Below are 20,958 nucleotides of genomic sequence, written 5' to 3' on the forward strand. Positions count from 1 at the left end.
ATTTCTTGCATTTTACAGGACATTTCTTGCCAAAATTGCTGATTTTCTTTTGCTTTTGAAAGAAATCAGACCAATTTTTCGCACGTTTCGTAAGTTTAAATGCTTGTGAAAGGCGTCTGAATGCAGTACAACAAAACCGTTTTCGATCCAGGTGAGAGTGTGCGGGACCTACGGGTGCAGTCGTCCTCGTCGCTGTGGTCGGAGCAGTCCAGGAAGCCGTCGCAGCGCTCGCTGTCCAGCACGCAGGCTTCACCGTCAGAGCAGCGAGTCCCGTTGACACAGAACAGCGGCCCGCGAGTGGCTGCGGACACACAGACGCAGCTCTCACACTCGAGTACATGAAAAAGGATCATACTGCCGAATTAAGACGGCCTAAGACGTCTGATGTTTGTATAATCAGAGTTCACACAGACTTTTATCAGTACTTTTCCATGACTTTTCCATGACTTTTCCATGACTTCAAAGAAATTTTCAAGACTCTGCATTCTCTGAAACGACCATCGATACTCCGTATGGGTTCTTTTTCTTTACTGTATAACAGATTATTTAAATATAAATTATTTTTAAAAATTAATAATTCAGAACAGGATAAGAACTGTGGTGTAAAAAGGGAGGCATGTCCAATAATTTTTAAGCACTGAGGACGGATTTATGATTTTTTTTTTTTTTTTTTAGGGGAGGGACACACAACTTTAAATGGCTGCATTTTTTATTTCTTTACAGCAGATTTTTTAAAAGAAAAATTTGACCTCTAAACCTGCAGATACAAAAGTTTGAAATGCATTTTTCAAATGTGTTTTTTTTCTCTGAAATTCTTTTGGCTAGTTTTTTTTAGTTTGTCTTTAGCGGAGGGGCATACAGTTCTTAACGTACTTGTACTTACCGCTGATTTTTAAAAAAGTCCGTGGGTCTGCAGGTTTGAAATGCAAATTTTCTTTAAAAATCACCAAAAAATATATCATTTATCATAGAAATTATATACAGAATATATATATATAAAAGAACCCTAATTATATTTTCTGTGCATTTATAGTAAGATTTTACATTTATTAAAATTACAGTAAAAGAAAAATTGGGGATGCACAATAATGTACCTCTTGTGTCATCACTGGCGAAATACGTGTGGATCTAAATCTGTCCAGGTTGAAAGCAACTGCAACTTTCAAAGTTGTAGTAATTTAACTTTTTCAGACACCAAAAGAGAAGAGGTGGATTATAAAAAATGATAAAGTGAGGCACTGATTCAAAAGATCCTGAACATCAGGTTCAGCCTCTTCAACAGATTTTGTGTATTTTTTGAATCCGACTCCATTATTTGTCATTATTTGAATCCAAAGTATTTTAATCTTTTTTGGTTGTTATTTTGTTTGTTTGTGTGTGTGTGTGTGTGTGTGTGTGTGTGTGTGTGTGTGTGTGTGTGCGTGCGTGCGTGCGTGCGTGCGTGCGTGCGTGTGATGGTATCTCAGGTGTACAGCATGCAGAGACTCACGGCAGTGGGCTTCGTCGGAGCGGTCCTGGCAGTTGATCTGGCCGTCACAGCGCTGCCAGTCGGGGATGCAGTGGGGGGGTCGGCGACACAGGAACTGACCGCGGCTGCAGCGTGCGGGGGAGGGCGGGGCCTGGGTGGGCGCTGGAGCCATTGTCGCAGAGCCGTTAACTGCACACAGAGAAAGTTAATATTTGTATTTTTTTCTTGGTTCGTCTTCCCTTCTGTTTAATTGAACTATATCGACTTAATATATTCAGTTTGGTTAAAGAAAAAATTTAAATCTCAAATAAAATCTGAACCAAAACTTCTTTTGTAAAAAAAAAACTTCGAGCCGTGAGCGGACAGCGGTGGCACCTGTGGGACATCCCAGCTCATCGCTGCCGTCGGGACAGTCAGCGTAGCCGTCACACACCCACGTGTTGATGATGCAAGCTCCGGAGCCACAGTGGAAGCGGTTGGGGGCACAAGTTGAGGGCCCCGGGGCCACAGTGTGAGGAGTAACACCACCTGCAGGAGTGGAGATTCAAGTTTAAAGACTCGGGAGTTTAATTTAGCATAAAAAAATGAGTATGCAACACCACAGAGGAAAAAAGTCAGAAGTTTTTTAACTTTGAACTGTGTACACTTGACTTGGTCCTCATGTGTTTTCACTACCTGAGGGGCCACACGAGGGCCCCAACGTGCCAGTCATTTATTTCTAAACTGTCTGACGTAGTCCTGCTGTTCTTTTGTAAATGTTTGGATGGTTTCTTCGGTCCAAATTTATTTATAAAGCACATTTAAAAACAACAGAGTTGACCAAGGTGCTGTGCATCAATAAACGGATTAAAAACAATGATAATAATAAAAATAATGAATAAAAAAATAGCATAAATAACATAAGAGAGGACAAAACATTCTCTGATTTCAGCTTCTAAAAAGTAAATATTTCTGGTTTCTTGACTCCTCCTGGACAATTAACTGAATATGTTCAGGTTTTGGACAAAACAAGACACTTGAGGACGTCACACTTTGGGCTTTGGGAAACACTCCTCGACATTTATCAGCACTTTCTGACATTTTATAGCCCAAACTACTAATCACATAATTGAGAAAATGATCAAGAGATGAAACGACAATGAAAATAATCATTAGTTATAATCTCTACTGGAGCAGAACCGTGCAGAGACATGAGGGCTGAGCGTGTACCTGTACACTGGGCCTCATCAGACCAGTCCCCGCAGTCGTTCTCTCCATCACACTTCCACCACGTTGGGATGCAGCGTCCATTTTTGCACTCATACTGGAAGTACCTGGAGCAGCCGGGGACCTCGGTGGGAGCGGCTGCAACACACGGAGCAGAAGGAAGCATCACGCTGCTGCTGCAACATCACTGCACAAAAAAGTCTAACGCACAGCGTTTCTGTTTCCATGTGTGTATCCCACACTGAGTGCCGGGGGTGTTCTTGTGGATTTGATGTTGATCGGGTTGTAAATCGTAAGCGCTTTCCTTAATTGGCAAAATTAACAATCGATTAATTGCTATTTGAAAAAAAAAACAAGGAAAGTTTCCTTTTTTTCTCTTTCAAAGATCACAGAAACAAATTGCAAATCCTTTGACAGCAATCCAGTCTAACGATTAATCAATTAAATTTCACAGACTGTGAACTGTTTTCATTCCTAAAGTTGATGGTTTTTATTTTTGCACAATTTAAAATACACAAAATACAAAAGGAAAAGAGCAGTTTGCATTGTACGGAAGAAAAAACAGCACAGTCTTATTTGAAGCCTCCATCCCCCCAAAAATAATGTTAAAATTTCATAATATTATAATAAACACAAAAGACATTTCTGCAAAAACTTCTCCTCCTCACCGCAGTTGGCTTCGTCAGAGTAATCCCCACAGTCGTCCATGCCGTCACACTTCCACTCCAGGCTCACACACACTCCGTTGGCACACTGGAAAGTGTAGGCGTCACACACTTTGCCAAACTCAGATGGCGTGGCTGACAGAAAACACACACGGACATGAGCAGGTTACACAAAACAGTTAGCTGCAACATCGCAAGACAGAAGAAAATCTGAATGAATAATTCTTATTACAAACATCGTGAGAAACAAAGATTATCTCGTAAATTTTCTCAGTCAATAACCAAAAGGGGGAAACGTTTATTTATGCCTATTCTGTATCAAACAAAGGATTACCCAGAAAAACAGCAAAACTTAAGAAAGAAAAGTAAATGAATTAATGAAAAAACATAATATTGTAAATTATTATCCTCAGTTATTTCACACTATAATTATTATAAATTATAATCTGTGAGTATTTTACATTTTAAGGCTTTTAAAGATAGAAAAAGATTTAATAAATAAATATATATGAAATTTGTTCATTTTTCATAACATGAAATAATATTCAATGAATAAACAGCACAAAAAAACATCTTTGGGAATTTTAAGCAAAACATATATAATTTACAAAGTTTTAATCTATTTTTGAATTTTACTAATAACCTAAACACAAATAAAATAAATGTTTGTTTAAATCAAATAAACAAAATTTAACTTAATTTAATTTAATTTGATGCATATTTAAAAAGGGACACAGCATATTAATTAAATCAGTATAAAATACAAATGTAAACATGCCGGCGTTCGCAGGACAGCTAATCTGCATCCATAGTCTCTTGGTTGGTAACAGACAATAGAAACATAAAGAAAGAAAAATTTTATAAAAACAATTTATACAGAGGACAGAAGTGCAGTAACAGCGATGTAACCTGTAGGTTATAAAGTTTATGGTGCAAAGAGCCTTCTCTATGTGCAATGACCGGGACACTCGATCACACACAACAGAACCAGTTTCACACCTGAGAAAACACGACGCAGACGGAGCCGCCGTTCCAGAGCGTTTCTGTGTAAACAGACCCAAACGATCGCGCTCGAAACTACAAACTGATTTAATGAGTCACTGTTAAAGCGCACGGGTTTGTGCTTCTCATGTTAACTGTTTCTGTCAGTGTGGTTTTTATCTCATAAGCATCAGTGTTTACTTTTTTCTGCTCACACAGGAACAGTCTGGGTTTCTAATTACAGCCGATCTGGATCCTGTTCCTCGCTTAATGAAACAGGAAAGACTTTCAGTTATTCCACTTTTATTTAACCCTTAGGGGCCATTTAGTACATTTTATGTGCTTTTCACTCTTCCTTTTTGATCATTTCGGCTGTGTTCATGCAGTGCAGAGTATTTTTGTTTAATCTGTCAATTTCCAGCTCAGCTCCTACAATGAGTCTAAAATAAACAGTGGAAACTAAATTATCACATTCAGACTGTTAAATGCAGAAAACCCATTCAACCCATTCAAACTGACATTTTTGACTTGTATTATTTCTGGGTGTCATTCTGGGTTTTTGACGCTGAATTTGTATTATTATTATTATTATTATTATTATCATTATTATTATTATTATTATTATTATTATTATTATTATCATTATTATTATTATTATTATTATTATTATTATTATTATTATTATTATTATTATTTTTATTTTCCACCTGATTAAGTCATTTTGACCATATTTGGCATATGGAGGAAATACATGCTATTTCCACTAGGTGACCTGTCACAATCAATGTAGCTGCTGATCATTGACATATCCCAGACTGTGATAACAAAAAAAATGCCTGTAGTATATTAAAAATAACTCATTCTTGTGTTTTTTTTATCTAAAAAGTGGCATCATGATAAAAACCTGGCATTTAATGGGTTACAATTATGAAAATTAATGGATATTTGATATTTATGATTAGGACTAAAGTTGATTAAAAAAATAAAGTCAGTGAAAGAAGAAAAACATATTGATGTATAATTTTTTTTATGGCCTGATTTTAAAAAGTGCATTTTGTGTGCAGAGCTGTATGTGTATTTGAGAGCATTTGACACTGCACAAAACATAATAATGCATAAAAATCAATGTTGCTGTCCATAACCAACATATTCCAGGCTGTGATTATCAAAAACAAAATTACTTAGCATGTAGTAAACTGAAAATAATTTATTTTTTCTTTCTTTCTCTATTTTTTTTTTCATGTAAAAACATAGTGACATCATAACAAAAACCTGGTATTTAAATTCTGAAAAAAAAGAATATTTGATATTTATGATCAGGACTGAAAAAAAATTAACTCAATGAAAGTAGAAAACAATATCAATATATAATATTTTTAAAGCTTGATTTTGAAGAGTGCATTTTGTGTGCAGAACGATATGAGTGTGTGTAATATTAAAGTGGGCCCTAAGGGTTAAATCTCAAAGAATAATTGACGGTAGATCCTCATTTCCAATATAATACGCACCTAAGTATGTGCCCAAGATCCTTTTACCAAAAATATATTAATAACAATCCCACAAATCTAATCATTTTGCATTTTTGTATAGACCTGCTTTTTAGAATAACTTTTTTTCTTTAGTTTAACTAGTTTAGTTTGTCACCAGCAGAGAATAAAGGATAAAAAAAAAACATAATCAGCGGGGGGCCACGCTTCAATAAAATTACGATAACTGATCAAAGGTAGGAAGTGTTGCTCACCACATCCAGCATAGTCCGCGTCCTCGTCAGATCCGTCCTCACAGTGTTTGATGCCGTCACAAACCAGGGACTGAAACAGACACTGGGCTCGGTTCTTGCACACAAACTCCATGTAGCGAGTGCACAGCGGGTCTGTGGGGGAAAGACAAATTACTTTTTCCAACATTTGACTACATGCTTTTTCATGTATTTTTGTATGTAATAAATTTTCCATATACTTTCTCACATGAGAGACATTTTATATGCTGAACCTTTGTGGTAAGCTAAACATTTACAACAAACGCATGGCCTGTGGGGTTCAGCAGGGCTCTATTCTCGGCCTATTCTTATTCTCTCAAAAACATGCTGATGCTCAGCGACACTCTGCATAAACACAAAGCTGATGAGCCCAGTTTTTGTTTTTCTATTTATAACTTGTTTAATGTGGCAGTGGAAAAGTCTGCAAAAATAATTTAGTTTAGTTTAAGTTTATTGGTATACAAATTAAAACCTGCATAAAATCCAGATGAATTTGAATAAATCATTTTATAAATGATCTTTTACCACCTTACCCAATATTTCCCTTCTCATTTGACTCTGAGTCTGGTACCTGAGGTGCATTCTGCTAAACTAATGGGATCACTCACCACAGTTGTGCTCATCGGCGCCGTCTGAACACTCCTGGATGCCGTTGCAGTGCGCGGTGGCAGGAAGGCAGGTGTGGTTGGAGCAGAGGAAGCCATTACACCGCGTCCCCTCTGGAAATACACAGAATTATCATTATTCTTTAGTTTTTTAGATCACCACATTTGCACTAGTAGCAAGTAACAGCACGCACACCAATATCCAAAAATTATACACCAAGGCTGAGCGAAACCTTCCAAACCTGAAGTCATACCTGATAAGGAGGCTGCAAACAGGATTATTCAGCTCTTTATTCTGAAATGATACGATGAGCTGCACAAAATGTGTGTGACTCGACTTACCACAATATCGGGGGTCTTCGTCTGAGTCGTCCTGGCAGTCGTCGTCACCGTCACACATCCAGCGCTGTGGTATACAGTGACCTGTGTGACACTGGAAGCTACTGGCCTCACAGGTATGGTGGCCCACTAGGGACAAACAGAAGGAGGTCAAAGGCTTAGAGAAGCCGGGAAAACAGAGAGGTGCTTCACAGATGACAGCATTAATCTTCTTTAATTGATACCAATCATACATAACAAAAAAGTGATTAATAACGGGAACTGTTTTTGTACTTTTAGTTTACATCAGTTGTCTGAGTGTATAAAACAGCATCAAAATAGAGCTTTGTTTATCAAAAAAAGTGCCAGAGGAGGATCGCCTGCACCCTTCAACAGAGGTCATAGCTGAGCCCCCACTGTCCTAAAATCCTTAAAATGTCCTGAAATCCTATGAATGTCATTAAATCATAATAACATCCTACAATTCAAGAAATGTCCTAAAATCTGAGTAATCTCCTAGAATCCGAGAAATGTCCATAAAACCTAGAAACGTCCAAAAATCCTAAAAAATCTGAAAATTCTCATTATTTCCTGAAAATTCTGAGAAATGTCCTTAAATCCTCGAAACAACCTAAAATTCAAGAAATGTCCTAAAATCTGAGAAAAATCCTGAAATTGTACAAACATCGGAAAATCCTATAAAGACCCTAAAATCGTAGAGATGTCCTAAAATCGTGTAAACACAGATTGGGCTGCTGTGAAAAGTGTCCCCAAATCAAAGCGTGTTGAGTGTCCCTCATCTAAAATGTTACGACTCAAACTGGAAAACAAACGTGGTTCTTCTTTTGACAGATTTTTCAGACGAGACATTTTTGGTTTGTCACAGTAGAGATAGCACCGGTGTAAATAACGAAAGAATGACGTCTTTTTTTTTCATTTCGCTGCTTTGGTTTCAGGGCGCTGATATCGTAACACGCAACACAGCTGCCAAATGTCTTTCAGTAACACCTGTGCTTTTCCTACGACGACAAGTCAAAATGTCTGCAGTGTGAAAGGCCCGTTATGGATTAACCCTTTGAAACCTGGAGCGACATCACTTCTCCTGCTTTCAGACGCCGTTCACAAGTATTTCAACTTTTGAACTCTGAGCAAAGTGGAGCAATTTTTTTTCCAAAACATGGTGAAAGGGTAACGAGAAACTTAGTAAGAGATATACCTGTACCTATTTTTTTAAAATAATAATAAAAATAAAAAATATATATATATATTTACATATTTATACTTTTTTCCTCTTTTTTTAAGCTAGGGAAAAATAATATGGTGATTTTTTCTAATTATCATAATTCCATATTTAAAGTATTATACATTTTTTAAACCCTTTTCCAAGTCATTTCCTTGTTTGATTTTCTTTTTTCTTCTTATTTTGCAAATTTTCAGTTTGGGTTCTTTTGTACTTTTTACAAATTTCTTGCTAATTTTTGAGTAATTTCTGCTTTAGTTGCTCATGTCCTTCTCTTAATGTAAAGTCTTTGCACAAGCATCTTTAGGCAGTGGATTTTAATTAAAACAGATATATAAATAATCTTACTGTTGGTGTGATTACTCGTCTGACTGCCTCAAAAGTTCCACAGTTTTTTATGATTTATCATGAAGTCAGTAACACAGTCCTCACCTGTGCAGTTGGCCTCATCTGACCAGTCTCTGCAGTCATTGTCTCCGTCGCAGCGCCACGCCTCGCGGATACAAACACCTCGTGCACATGTGAATTCTCCAGGGCCGCACTGGTGAGACTCTGAGAGACACGTCAAACCTACAGTTAGTACTTTCAGTGTACTGCGTGTACTTCCACTGTCCTGGTTCAGCAAAACCAAAAACATGTAGGTGAATGTTGCTGCTGTGTAAGCGCCACTTTGTTTTAGATTGACTTTAAGCCTTTGAAACTTGGAGCGACATCACTTTCCTTGTGCTGCTTTCAGTTTTCAGTATTTAACCCTTTGAACGCTGAGCAAATTAGTGCGATTTCTTTCAAGTGAGCAACTTGGTTAATAATGAAATACAAATTGCATAAATTTGTAGATTCAGAAAATTATTTTTAAAAAAGGAAGGAAGAAATGTCTAGGAAAAAAGAAAAAATAATTATTAATTAATTAATTATCATAATTACATATTCAAAATTATTTTACAGAATTATATTTTTCAGCACTTTTCCGAGTCTTGTTTCATTTTTTCATTTTTTTGATTGTTTTGTGTTTGCTTCTCAATTATTTTCAAATAATTTTCTTGTACTTTTTACTAATTTCTTGCCATTTTTTGTGTTATTTCATCCTTTGTTGCTCATTTTCTCCTTCAATGTTTTTGAAATAATTTTATTATATTATATTTTTAAAAAAACTGCAATGGAAACACTTTTTTTCACTTTTCTAGGTCACATGATGCCATGTCTATGTGCCGGTCAGTAGGAACTGATGCAGCAGGAGCTACAACAGCTGTTATTGCATCACGTAACTCTGAGAAAGTTGAGCGGATCATCCGGAAGTTTTGAATCCACAATTCCTCTGTGAAATCAGAAAAACACGCCTACGTCACCTTGGATTGGAAAAAATGACGGCTACTGTGGTGACTACAATAGAAATAAACCTGCTAATGTTTTGAACATTCATCGCCATGGTTACTGGGATGTTATCGCCCACAGTTGATTGATTTCATAATGCCTCCTCTCCACACGATGGCAGATAAACAGCCACATCTTACCGCAGTGCTCCTCATCACTGTTGTCTCCACAGTCGTCTTCATGGTCACATTTGAAGGCCAGCGGGATGCAGGAACCCGAGGCCATGCAGCGAAACTGATTGGACGGGTCACAGGTCGTGGTGGCTGAAAGAAAATTCTCAATGAGTAAACGGCTGCTGCATTTTGTCTCTCTACACACTGAGAAGAACGACGTGGCTGAATACTCACGACACTCCTGCTCATCGCTCATGTCGCCGCAGTCGTTGTCGCTGTCACACTTCCAGATGCTGCTGATGCAGCGGCCGTTGGAGCAGCGGTACTGGTTGGGCAAACAGCTGTGCTCTGAGTGGATCACATGCAACCACTAATTAATCAGACAGCGCCCCCTGAGACTGAGAGACAGCGTCGTGTATCTTACAGGATCATTACGATTCTGCAGTTTGTGCTTTTATCTCACCGGTCTTGACGCAGGTGTTGTTTTGGAGCTGGTACCCGGTGGGACATTGGCACTGCAGCTCTCCGTTGGGCATGGAAACAGTCGGGGCTCCGTCGGGGCAGACACAGGTGTGTCTGTGGCCGGGCTGAGGCAGACACAGCAGGCTGCACGGCTGGTCGGCGCACGCATTATGACCTGCGGATCCAGACCTCAGTTTGACAACGAATACAGTTTTGAAACTCTCTAAGCCAGTGATGCTTCACTTACAGCCGGCGGGAATTTGTACTTTTAGTATATATAGAGTGCATAAATGACACCAAAACAGAGCTCTTAAAAAGTGCCTGTGGAGGATCCTCTGCACCATCCGACGGAGGTCCTGGCTACGACCCTAATGTCCTCAAATCCTAGAAACAACCTAACAGCCGAGAAACTAAACTAAAATCTTAGAAATGTGCTAAAATCCTGGAAAAGTCCTACAATTCTAGAAATGTCCAACAATCTGGGAAACATCCTAAAATCCTAGAAACATCCTAAAATCTGGTAAATGTACTAAAATTCTAGAAAAGTCCCGCTATCTGAGAACATCCTGAAAATCCTAAAAACATCCTAAACACTAACTGACTTTCTAAAGTCCAAGAAACATCCTAAAATCTGAAATCCTGAAAATCCTAGAAACAACCTAAAAGCCGAGAAACTAAACTAAAATCTTAGAAACGTGCTAAAATCCTAGAAAAGTCCTACAATTCTAGAAATGTCCTAAAAACATCCTAAAATCTGATAAATGCACTAAAATCCTACAAATGTACTAAAATTCGAGTAAAGTCCTACAATCTCAGAACATCCTAAAATCCTAAAAACACCCTAAAACCCTTATAACTTTCTAAATTCCAAGAAATATCCTAAAATCTGAGAATTGGCTAAAATCCTGAAAGTTATAGAAACATCCTGAAATCTCAGAGAAACATTATAAAATCTCAGAAATGTCGTCAATCCTGAAATATCCTAAAATCCTAGAAATGTCCTCGTAACCACCTTAAATTCTGAGAAATGTGCCAAAATCCTGGAAATGCCCTAAATCCTAATAATGTCCTAAAATCCTAGAAACATGTACCTGGGCTGCTGCGACTCCGGTCATTTTGTAAAAGTGGCCCCTAATCAAAACCAGCTGAGGGTCCCTGCTCTGAGCAGTAATCCTGACGGGACCTGTAGTCCAGTATCTGTCCTAATTTTAACTTTGTGTCTGAAACTAAAATCCAAAGTCTGACCTCTCTCTCTGTCCGTTACCTCGGTTCTTGCCCTTATAGAAGATCTTCAGGTCCATGACTCCGGTCAGTCTGCCCACAATCAGCTCATTGCTCTGAGAACCAGCTTTTGAAGCTTTGAAGATCCCCATTCTGGACCAGTCGTCCCAGTACAGGTCATTCTGCAAACAGATGATTAGTGAGGACGGATAGTGAGGACATCTTCACGAGACTGGAGGAAAGTGTTGTTTTTGTAGTCAGTCTCACCTTGAAGACGGCGATGGCGTACGGGTGGGGCAGCCCCTCCATGAGAACGCTCCTTTGGCCCCCCATGAAGTCGGCCCTCTCGATGCGGTCGCTGTAGGCCTCGGTCCAGTACAGCCAGTGGTCGTCCGCCGTGATGCCGTTGGGCCAGCGGACGCCCTCGGACACGATGCAGGACACGTTGGTCCCGTCCATGTAGCTCCGGTAAACGCCGGCCGCTCGGTCCCCCCAGTCAGTCCAGAACATCAGACTGTGGTAAACAGAATTAATTTAATTCAGACTTAATTCAAACTGAATCAAAGAAGTTTTTTTTGTTTTGTTTTAAGGAAAAAAGTCTAATTTTTACATGAGCGACTCAAGTCTAAACCAAAACACACCTACAAATTATTATAATAGGAATATTTTAATTTATGTGATATATTATCACTGAGAGTCATTGAACTTTTAATCAAAGACAATGTCACACAGTTACACTAAAGCTCCGAAAACGTGAGCAGACAGGAGAAAAAGAGGGAAGCGAGTACAGAAGACATACATTTATTTTGGAACCAAGTTTCCAAAAAAAAAAAAAAAAATGAATCCCACGGGTTTGAATGACTTTGTTGATCATCAGGAATAAAAGCAGAAGGAAAGTAAATTTATAGAAGTGAAAGCAGGTCTGTTATGGTGCATGTGAGTGTGATGACATTTTGGACATTTAGTCTAGTCATTGTTTCCTCACAGGGCCGTTTGAGGGTTAAATTAGTGCGGGTCGATGGTAAAGGCTGAGGTGAGCCACGTGCTGTCTCATTAAAGTTTGACTGCTCATTTGACTTTTAGATTTACAACAAACATTTTGTAATTTTTCAGCAGGTCGTAGATACATTTTTACAAAAACGAATGAAACGCAAACTTTATCAGCCTCAGAAACCGTTTTAAAACATTCATCGCTGCTTTTTAAGTTGGTTTCTGGTCCGTCGGCCTCAGAGTGACGGCAGGTTTCAGTTCTGTGTTTCGGTTTGTGGTGATGCAGCGAGTATATATTTAGACTGTGCCTGTGTGTTAACCCCTTGAAACCTGGATCGACAACAGTTTTCTGTGCTGTTAACCCTTGAAAGCTGAGCAAATAGGTTTGATTTCTTCCTAAAAGAAAAAATACGCACTTTGGTAAGAAATGTCCTGCAAATTGCAAGAAATTAGTAAACGGTGCATGAAAATGACCTGGAAAAAAAAAAAAAAAAAAAGAAATTCTTGGTAAAAAAAAAAAAAGTCCAGAAAACTATATGTTTATTATAACCATATATTTAAAATTATATTACAGAGAACCTGTTTGTTTAACTTCTCTTTGTTTGCTTATGTTCAGGTATTTTTTTCTAATTTCCTGCTAAATTTTTGACCATTATTTGTAAAGTTGCTCATTGCTTTCTACCCATGTTTTTATAAGAAGACAAACCAAACTGCTCGGGTTTCAAAGGGTTACGGTTAAGGGTTTGGGAATACATCATGATAATGATGGTCATTATAAGTGCAGAATTACTGTGTGTGTGTGTGTGTGTGTGTGTGTGTGTGTGTGTGTGTGTGTGTGTGTGTGTGTGACCTCTCTCCAGGCAGCAGAACCAGAGCTCTGGGATGCTCCAGGATGGAGGAGTTGAGCAGAGTGTGACGCAGGTCGCCGTCAGGGTTCGACACCTTCAAACACAACAGCAGAGAAACTTTTTTGTTCAACAGGAATCTTTAAAACAAACAGTTTGTTTTTTGTAAAATACTTATTGTCATAAACAGAAACAATAACAGCACCAAAGAAACAAGTAAAAGATACAAAAAACAACTTTGAATCAATTTTATATTTAGCGATCAGCTGCTCAAATGAAGAAAAAACAGTTATTTAAGAGGAAGACTCCCGTTAACAAAATCTGCTTTTGCACGCACGCACGCACACACACAAACATACACGCACACACAAACACACAGTGTGAGTGATGGTTCTTGCATTCATCAGTGCAGGTGCTGTTCTTTATACTTGAATAACTTTGATTGATTGATTTGATTGTTAATAATTTTACAGTCTTCATTTTTCAGTTCTTAAACACTTTAAAATTTCTTTTAAATAACGTGAAAATTGTAAAAGTAAATAATGCTTTAGAATGTCTTTTAAATAATGTGACACTCAATTGGAACAAATGAACTCGTGTGGGTTATCAGTTTAAAAACTTGTGTTCATAATTATTATTATTATTATTATTATTAACACCTGTCTGGTAACAGATCACTTTCTATACCTCAATCTTCTGCGCTCCAGCGTCAACCCAGTACAGCAGTCTGCTGATGGGGTCAAAGGTCAGAGCCTCCACGTTCTGCAGATCCTTCCTCACCACGACCTCCTGACCCGTGCTGCCGTTCAGACACAGACGCTGCAGGAGGGACGAGAGACACGGCCGACGTTAACGTCGACAGATCGCTGCGCGTCAGCAGAACATTTCAGATAAGCAGAAAGACAACTTTACAAAACAGTAGGCAGGTTTTTATTAACCCTCGAACTGCGAACATAAAATACGCCTCATGAAAACACGTCAGATTTGAAAAAACTCCCATTTATCTCAAAAAAGGTTTGTATGCTCACATGAGGAGGTATTTTAGGTGATTCAAACAAGCCATATTTTACAAAACTGTAATGAAAACACTTTTTTGGCTTTTCTAGGTCACATGATGCTATGGCTACGTGCCTGTCAGTATGAACTGGCTCCCATGATGCAGCAGGAGCTAAAAGAGCTGTTATTGCATCACATAACTCTGAGAAAGTCGAGCGTATCATCCAGAAGTTTTGAATCCACAATTCCTCTGTGAAATCCTGGACTATCAGCTCCCAGAAACCCCTCATACGTGGCCGCTCCCACATACATGCTTGTCTTCCCATTATCAGTCACATAACACGCCTACGTCGATTGGAAATAATGACGGCTAGTGCGGCGGCTGCAACAAAAATAAACCTCCAGTAAAAGCGCCATTTGCAGCATCTGATGCAAATTTTACATAGTGGCCAAAAGAGAAATTACACCATCAGAGTCGGTCATGTGATGCAAATGGCCCAGAAAGACTTTTAACCGTTGACTCACGAGAAAGAGACGTCTGTAAATCAGCAAATTATTTTTTGTGAGCATCAAAACCCCAACGACTCTTTTCACTGTGCAGATTTAAGCCGCCCGCTTTGATAACATTACAAAAAATCAGACATTAACCGCTCGGGCACACACGGCCGCTGCAAGTCTCTAGTCCGCGTGCCTTATCGACGAGACGATCGCGGTATTTTATACCCGGAAAAGGAGCTTTTTTGGCTTCACGTGCCATAGAAATGAACGGGGCCCCGCCTCTACGCTGTATCCAGGTTTCCTTTAATACATCCATGAAATGAAGCTGCTGAGGTTTTGAACATCCGTCGCTTCTTGCTTCTTGTAAGAAGTCGCAGAACATCACTCAAAGGAAACAGTCATATCGCAATTGTGTTTTATCAACATTCGAAATATCTCGCAAATCCGTCCTGGAAAACCGCCTCGTGAACCTTTGGGGTCACGGCTCTCATTTTTATTTTGGATGTAAGCAGACTGGCCGTCCTCCTCACTGACCTGTATGGTGTCCAGTGAGATGTCCGCCCAGTACAGGCAGTTCCTGTCGTAGTCAAAGTCCAGAGCCACGGCCTCCCTGAGGCCGGCCAGAGGCAGAGTCTGGTCTGTGCCCGTGGCCAGGTCGTAGCGATGGATGGAGTTCCTCACGGCGTACAGGATGAACTCGTTACTCTCTGAAAGGACGCGGGAGACATGACTGTGAGCACACTCATCACGTGTCTGTGGGAAATGTGCCTGTGCAGTGAATCAGGTTTAGGAATAAAGATTTGCAGATCATACGTCAAATTTTCATACTTTTACAAACACCACAGAGCTGCCAACCTGACGACTTTCTCGCTGGATTTAGCCGCTTCTCAGACCTTCTTATTTTTTTTAAAAAAAGCTTGGAAAAAAAGAGAAAAGCTCGAGGAAAAACTATATTTCTAATTATCATAATAATATATGTAAAATTATTTTGCTGAGTTATTGTATTATTCAGCACTTTTTCCTTGTCTTATTTGTTTTTACTTTCTATTTCTTTTCCCAAGTATTCATGATTAAAATTAACATTTAAAAATAAAAATAATAAAATAAAAATTAAAATAAAGGGGGAAGGATTTGATAAGTATTCACTTCCTCCGACTCAGACATGAAATACTTGTGTTTGTTTACTGAATGCGTCTGACGGACATTCGGATGTTGTTTTGCTTGCTTATATTTTATTTTGTTGCCTGTATTCATTATTTTTATTCATTCATTTATTTATTTACTTATTTTCTTATTTATTTATTCATGTATTTATTTATTTAATTATTTATTTGCCCTATGTTGTTTGAAATAAAGATCAAACTTGCGGACTGGAGGACTCACAGCCGTCCTGTTTTCACTCATATTAATGTGCAATGACATCATCACTGTGCAACTGAAGCGCTGCATCATCCGGTGACTCTTCATGACTTTTGAAGCGATTACTCGCTACTTTTGTCGGAAAAAGTTGGCAATGCCGCTTAGCAGAGGTGAGTTCAACAAGAGCCAACTGAGTGATGAATAACACATTTATAAAGTTACTTAAGCACGTCTTACAGCAGAGTCGGAGAGTCTTTTAGGACAATTTGTCAAGTGATCACATGATCAATCAGGTGTTTGATGCGTTTACCTCCGACAGGACACGGCAGCATCTCTCCATCCAGCCGGGACTCCACATCTCCTCCACTGCAGCTGTCGCCTGGTACCTTCCTGTAGCTGCAGCAGGAAGCAGGAGCACAGACACATTTCCTCAGTTGGACGCTTGATGGCGCTCTCACCAAACACATCTGCTGACCACAACACTTCTCTCCAGAGCGGCAAAAACCAGAGAGAACAAAGGCCGGGCGGCACTCTGACCAATTCTCAGGTGATGAAAATAATTTTAAAAAAGTATAAAAGCTGATGACAGTGGGTCCCAATTATTATCCCCTTTATTTAACCCTTAAGGCCCGTTTTAATATTACAAACACTTGTATGGCTCTGCATACAAAATGCGCTTTTTTATTATTTTCTAATTTTTAGTTCATTTTTAATCAAGATCAGTCCTCATCATAAATATCAAATATTAACTAATTTTAAGAATTTTAACCCTTTATATGCCAGCTTTTTGTCATAATGCCACTATGTTATTAGATTAGAAAAAATAATTATTCCCATATGTAGATGATTTGCAGCAACACTGCACAGTGCACCTAGTGGAAATAGCATGTATTTTCTCCTTATGTAAAATATGGTAAAATGATTACAGATAGTAAAATAGTAAAAATTCCAAATCCCAAAGCAAAAGCCCAAAATGACGCCCAAAAATAATACAATGCGTGTTTTTATGATGGCTGTGGGATTTAAAAAAATGCAGTTTGAATGGGTTTCAACGGAGCATTTTTTCACTTGAAAATGTAACAATTTTGTTTACACAAAAAAAACATAATCGTGCCAAAATGTATGCCATGAACACAGCCAAATTATTACTTAAAAAATGAATGAAAAACGTGTAAAATGAGCCAAACAGTCACAGACATTTAACAAACGTGACTAGATTTTCCACCTTTTTCAGTTTGGGGTTTTTGGACTGTGGCTGTATCAGATACTTCTGTAAAGTCACAGTTTTACACACAGTATTTGCTGTATTGAGCGGCTGATATCAAAACCAGTTTTTTCGGCCGGCATAAACTGGTATCCTTCGGACAAGTTTTAATAACTTTGCGACCGTTTGTCTTACTGTTTTCGGCGGTGAAAGCTGCCGTCTGTGCCGTTCAGACGGAAACTCCGGTGCATCGCAGCTCTTTCAGAAGCCTCAGTATCCAGCCTGGGAAAATTCGGGTGTTTTTACGGGATCTTTTCAATAAATCCATCATGATAGATCCGATATTGGGTGTTTTACGTCCGTATTTTATCCATATTTCGATGATAAAAGTACATTAGCATCGATGCTAAACGCCATATTGGTTTCCCATGGTTCCTTGGGAGAGAGGTCAGAAGTTTGTTTTGGTCTTGTCCACCAATCGGAAGACGATCCGACGCTTTGTATCCGCCTACGTAAGCCTATACGTCATCATCTGGAGCAAACTGCGCTGTGATTGGCCGAATCCTACTGTATCTATCGCTCTGTGTTATTGGTACCGCCTCCTGCATTAGAATAAACTCTCGTAGCCCCTATGATAATAATAATAATAATAATAATAATAATAATAATAATAATAATAATAATAATAATAATAATAATAATAATAATGTGATTATGATGATAATAATAATAATAATGATATAATAATAATAATAATAATAATAATAATAATAATAATAATAATAATAATAATAATAATAATGTGATTATGATGATAATAATAATAATAATGATAATAATAATAATAATAATAATGTGATTATGATCATAATAATGATATAATAATAATAATAATAATAATAATAATAATAATAATAATAATAATAATAATAATGAGACAGGAGTAAATCAGGAGACAGTGTAACAGGCAGCAGGGCCTCATATGGATGTTAACCCTGTGTTGACTGCAGGCAGAGCAGGCAGGAGAATCAGGGCCCTCTCTGAGGTGTCAGGAGTGTGATGTGCTCTGCAGCAGCACAGAGAGGAGCTGCTTTGCACAATGGCACAGATAATATAGAGGCAGAGTAATGAGTCCTAAAAGTCTGTTAGCCTTTTCGCACTTCCGGTTCCCTCGTCTTAAAGTCTATGGGTTTTTTAAATGGGTTACCGGTAAAATGCCCATTCAAAAATCCCATGTGGTTTTTGACGAGGGAACCAGTGCAATTCCAACTTGCCGGTTGGCCTACAAAATTACCTCATCCCCTCACCACTCTATGGGATACACAAACAACTGCAAAGAAGCAATGGGACCATTTTTGGAAAAGTGTGTCCATTTTTTAAAACTATAATAGTCACAATGTTTATTTTTTCACTTGGGAAAAAGGTTTTCTCCAACAAAAAAGCTTGTGCATAATACTTTTGTGACATTTATCACTAAAGATCTGTAAAATTCAATTTCTTGTTTTGTTTTTTCTTTTGTCTTTATGGCCTCTTAACTATTTGTATATTCAAGTGACATCACTGCAGCCTAAATATTCTGAAAGCCCAGGTTTTCCTGAAAAAAAAGATATATATCGCTTGATTGTGCATTGAGGGGCTGAAGTTATAAATGCTTTATCCAAAAAAAAAAAATATCAAAAAAATATCAAGATTGAATTATTGACATGATATGAAAAAAAAAGAAATAAATTGTCAGATTCCACCTGCACCCCTGCCAAGCGTCCGCACATAGTCCTCAGTACATGAGTGTTTTAATATTGTGCGTGTAATAATGTCCGTGTTGATATTTTCTTCCGGTGCACCATCACCACCACCGCAGTGACGCTTTTTGTTTCTGCAAACTGGGAGCGCGCCGCCTGCAAGCTACTGTACGTAATACACTAACTTTACATAAGTATCTCATACAGCCCCACTCCAAAAATCCCAAAATACCCCTTTAAAGCTTAATTTCATTCTCACTGTTTCAATACCACAGGTTTATGAAAAAAAGTTAAAAAAAAATCTAATATTTTGCCACTGAGAGTGCTCGGTTTAGATTTAGTCAAATTAGAGTCTGCAGAGTTTCAAAGAAAAACAGCTTAGCACATAAAATCTCATGTAAATGTGGATCCGCTGCTGCTGCAGACGCCAACATTATGCTAATAAACCACACAAAAGAGTCCCGCGCTGCACGTTTCTGCGCTGCACTGTCAGATATCAGCGGCTTACCCTTTGCTGCGGCGGTAGGTGGTACCGACAGGACACGGCACCGGAGGAGCGTAGAGGTCTCCCAGGAACTCGGGGTCGGGCACGCACACCTGCAGAGACAAGTCTTCGCTCAGCTTGAAGCCGTAGTCACTGCGAGGAGAACGAAAGAGACGAAAGGCAGAGAAAAAAACAGCCGGTTAGCTCCTGCTCTGTGATTAATGGCGGCACCTGATGTGCATTTTTAAACAGAGTCGTGATGAGCTGTGATGGAGCTCCAGGAGAAATAAAAAATGAGCAGAGACTGTTCGGACTAATGTACTGCTTTGAAAGTATTGAAATTAAATTAAGAGTCCGTGCTGTCTGCCTCTCGTGACAGAGGTCCCACTCTCTGAAGCTAATGAACGCAGACTTTTTTAATTTATTTGTTTTACACTGCCGACTCCCCCCACTAATGACTACAAACTATTTAAAACTTGATTTTAAATCATTTTAAATAATATTTTTATCTTCTCTGCACAATCATTTAGTAATTGATTTTACCTTTTATATCTTATCTCTTTTATTGTAAACCTGTATCTTTTATTATGTTTTTATATATTATTGCTCTGTAAAGGACTTTGCATGTTGTTGTATGAAATGTGCGATACAAATAAAGCTGCCTTGCCTTTTAACTCTTGTCCTTTTATTTAAGTCATTGTGATACGGTACGGAAGGATTTCCCTAATATTGTTTTAAATAACTAATTAAACAACTGCAGTACAGCAGCTGCAGAAAAGTACTGAGTCCTAAAACGTGAGAGTACTTTAAAGTGTCAGATTTGTACTTTTACTAACACGGCTAACTGGTTACACGGCAAATTTTTCATTGCAGTTGTTTTTTATAACATTTATAAAAACAATTCCCTTGACAGTCAGTCTCACAACACTTTAAATACAAAAATCACGCTGGTTTAGGAAAAAATACACAACAGCAAAAAGAAATTGACCGTCTCAAACAGACATCACTGACGCTCCAACAGGACCCCTCGATGTCTCCTGATGTCTCCAGAGAGCAAACGTGGACCTGAGGTGCAACTATAGTGAAACGGACCATAAAGTCATGGATATTTTTATAATTCCTTTAAATTATCCATTCAAATGCTTATAATTGTTTACTTTTCTAAGTACAATATAACAGAGGACAGTCTGTCTAAGTTAGTGTCCATACTGAGTCACAGTCTTGTGGTTAGTCATTGTTTTTTGGGTTTTTTTTGTCACATTAACTTTAAGTTCAGTACCACATAATGTTTTGGGGGTTTTAGGTGACTTACGATCAGATGGGATTCATCATTGAGCATACCTGAGTAAGAGTAGATTTGGATGGATAATGGATAATGATGGAAAATATGAGATAACTTTAACACAATGTTGATGCATGAGGCCTTATGTGCAA

At 38.3% G+C, this 20,958-nt stretch overlaps 1 protein-coding gene across 1 annotated transcript in view; it reads right to left on the minus strand.

Moving 5' to 3' along the window:
• sorl1 (sortilin-related receptor, L(DLR class) A repeats containing) overlaps window positions 1-20,958 on the minus strand; it is a 112,400-nt gene that overhangs the window by 14,365 nt on the left and 77,077 nt on the right. The window contains exons 15-33 of the mRNA XM_088078498.1: window positions 19,549-19,677; window positions 16,408-16,493; window positions 15,273-15,445; window positions 13,932-14,063; window positions 13,250-13,341; window positions 11,677-11,923; window positions 11,453-11,591; window positions 10,190-10,363; window positions 9,961-10,074; window positions 9,754-9,876; window positions 8,675-8,794; window positions 7,027-7,152; window positions 6,688-6,798; window positions 6,062-6,193; window positions 3,343-3,474; window positions 2,678-2,812; window positions 1,844-1,996; window positions 1,490-1,657; window positions 173-301 (exon numbers count right to left, since the gene is read on the minus strand). Coding sequence (XP_087934624.1) covers window positions 173-301; window positions 1,490-1,657; window positions 1,844-1,996; window positions 2,678-2,812; window positions 3,343-3,474; window positions 6,062-6,193; window positions 6,688-6,798; window positions 7,027-7,152; window positions 8,675-8,794; window positions 9,754-9,876; window positions 9,961-10,074; window positions 10,190-10,363; window positions 11,453-11,591; window positions 11,677-11,923; window positions 13,250-13,341; window positions 13,932-14,063; window positions 15,273-15,445; window positions 16,408-16,493; window positions 19,549-19,677 — 2,615 coding nt within the window. The remainder of the gene's footprint in view (window positions 1-172; window positions 302-1,489; window positions 1,658-1,843; window positions 1,997-2,677; window positions 2,813-3,342; window positions 3,475-6,061; window positions 6,194-6,687; window positions 6,799-7,026; window positions 7,153-8,674; window positions 8,795-9,753; window positions 9,877-9,960; window positions 10,075-10,189; window positions 10,364-11,452; window positions 11,592-11,676; window positions 11,924-13,249; window positions 13,342-13,931; window positions 14,064-15,272; window positions 15,446-16,407; window positions 16,494-19,548; window positions 19,678-20,958) is intronic.

The sequence above is a fragment of the Plectropomus leopardus genome, chromosome 6 (genome assembly GCF_026936395.1).
Source record: "Plectropomus leopardus strain MGB_pleo_1.0 chromosome 6, ASM2693639v1, whole genome shotgun sequence".
NCBI lineage: Eukaryota > Metazoa > Chordata > Actinopteri > Perciformes > Serranidae > Plectropomus > Plectropomus leopardus.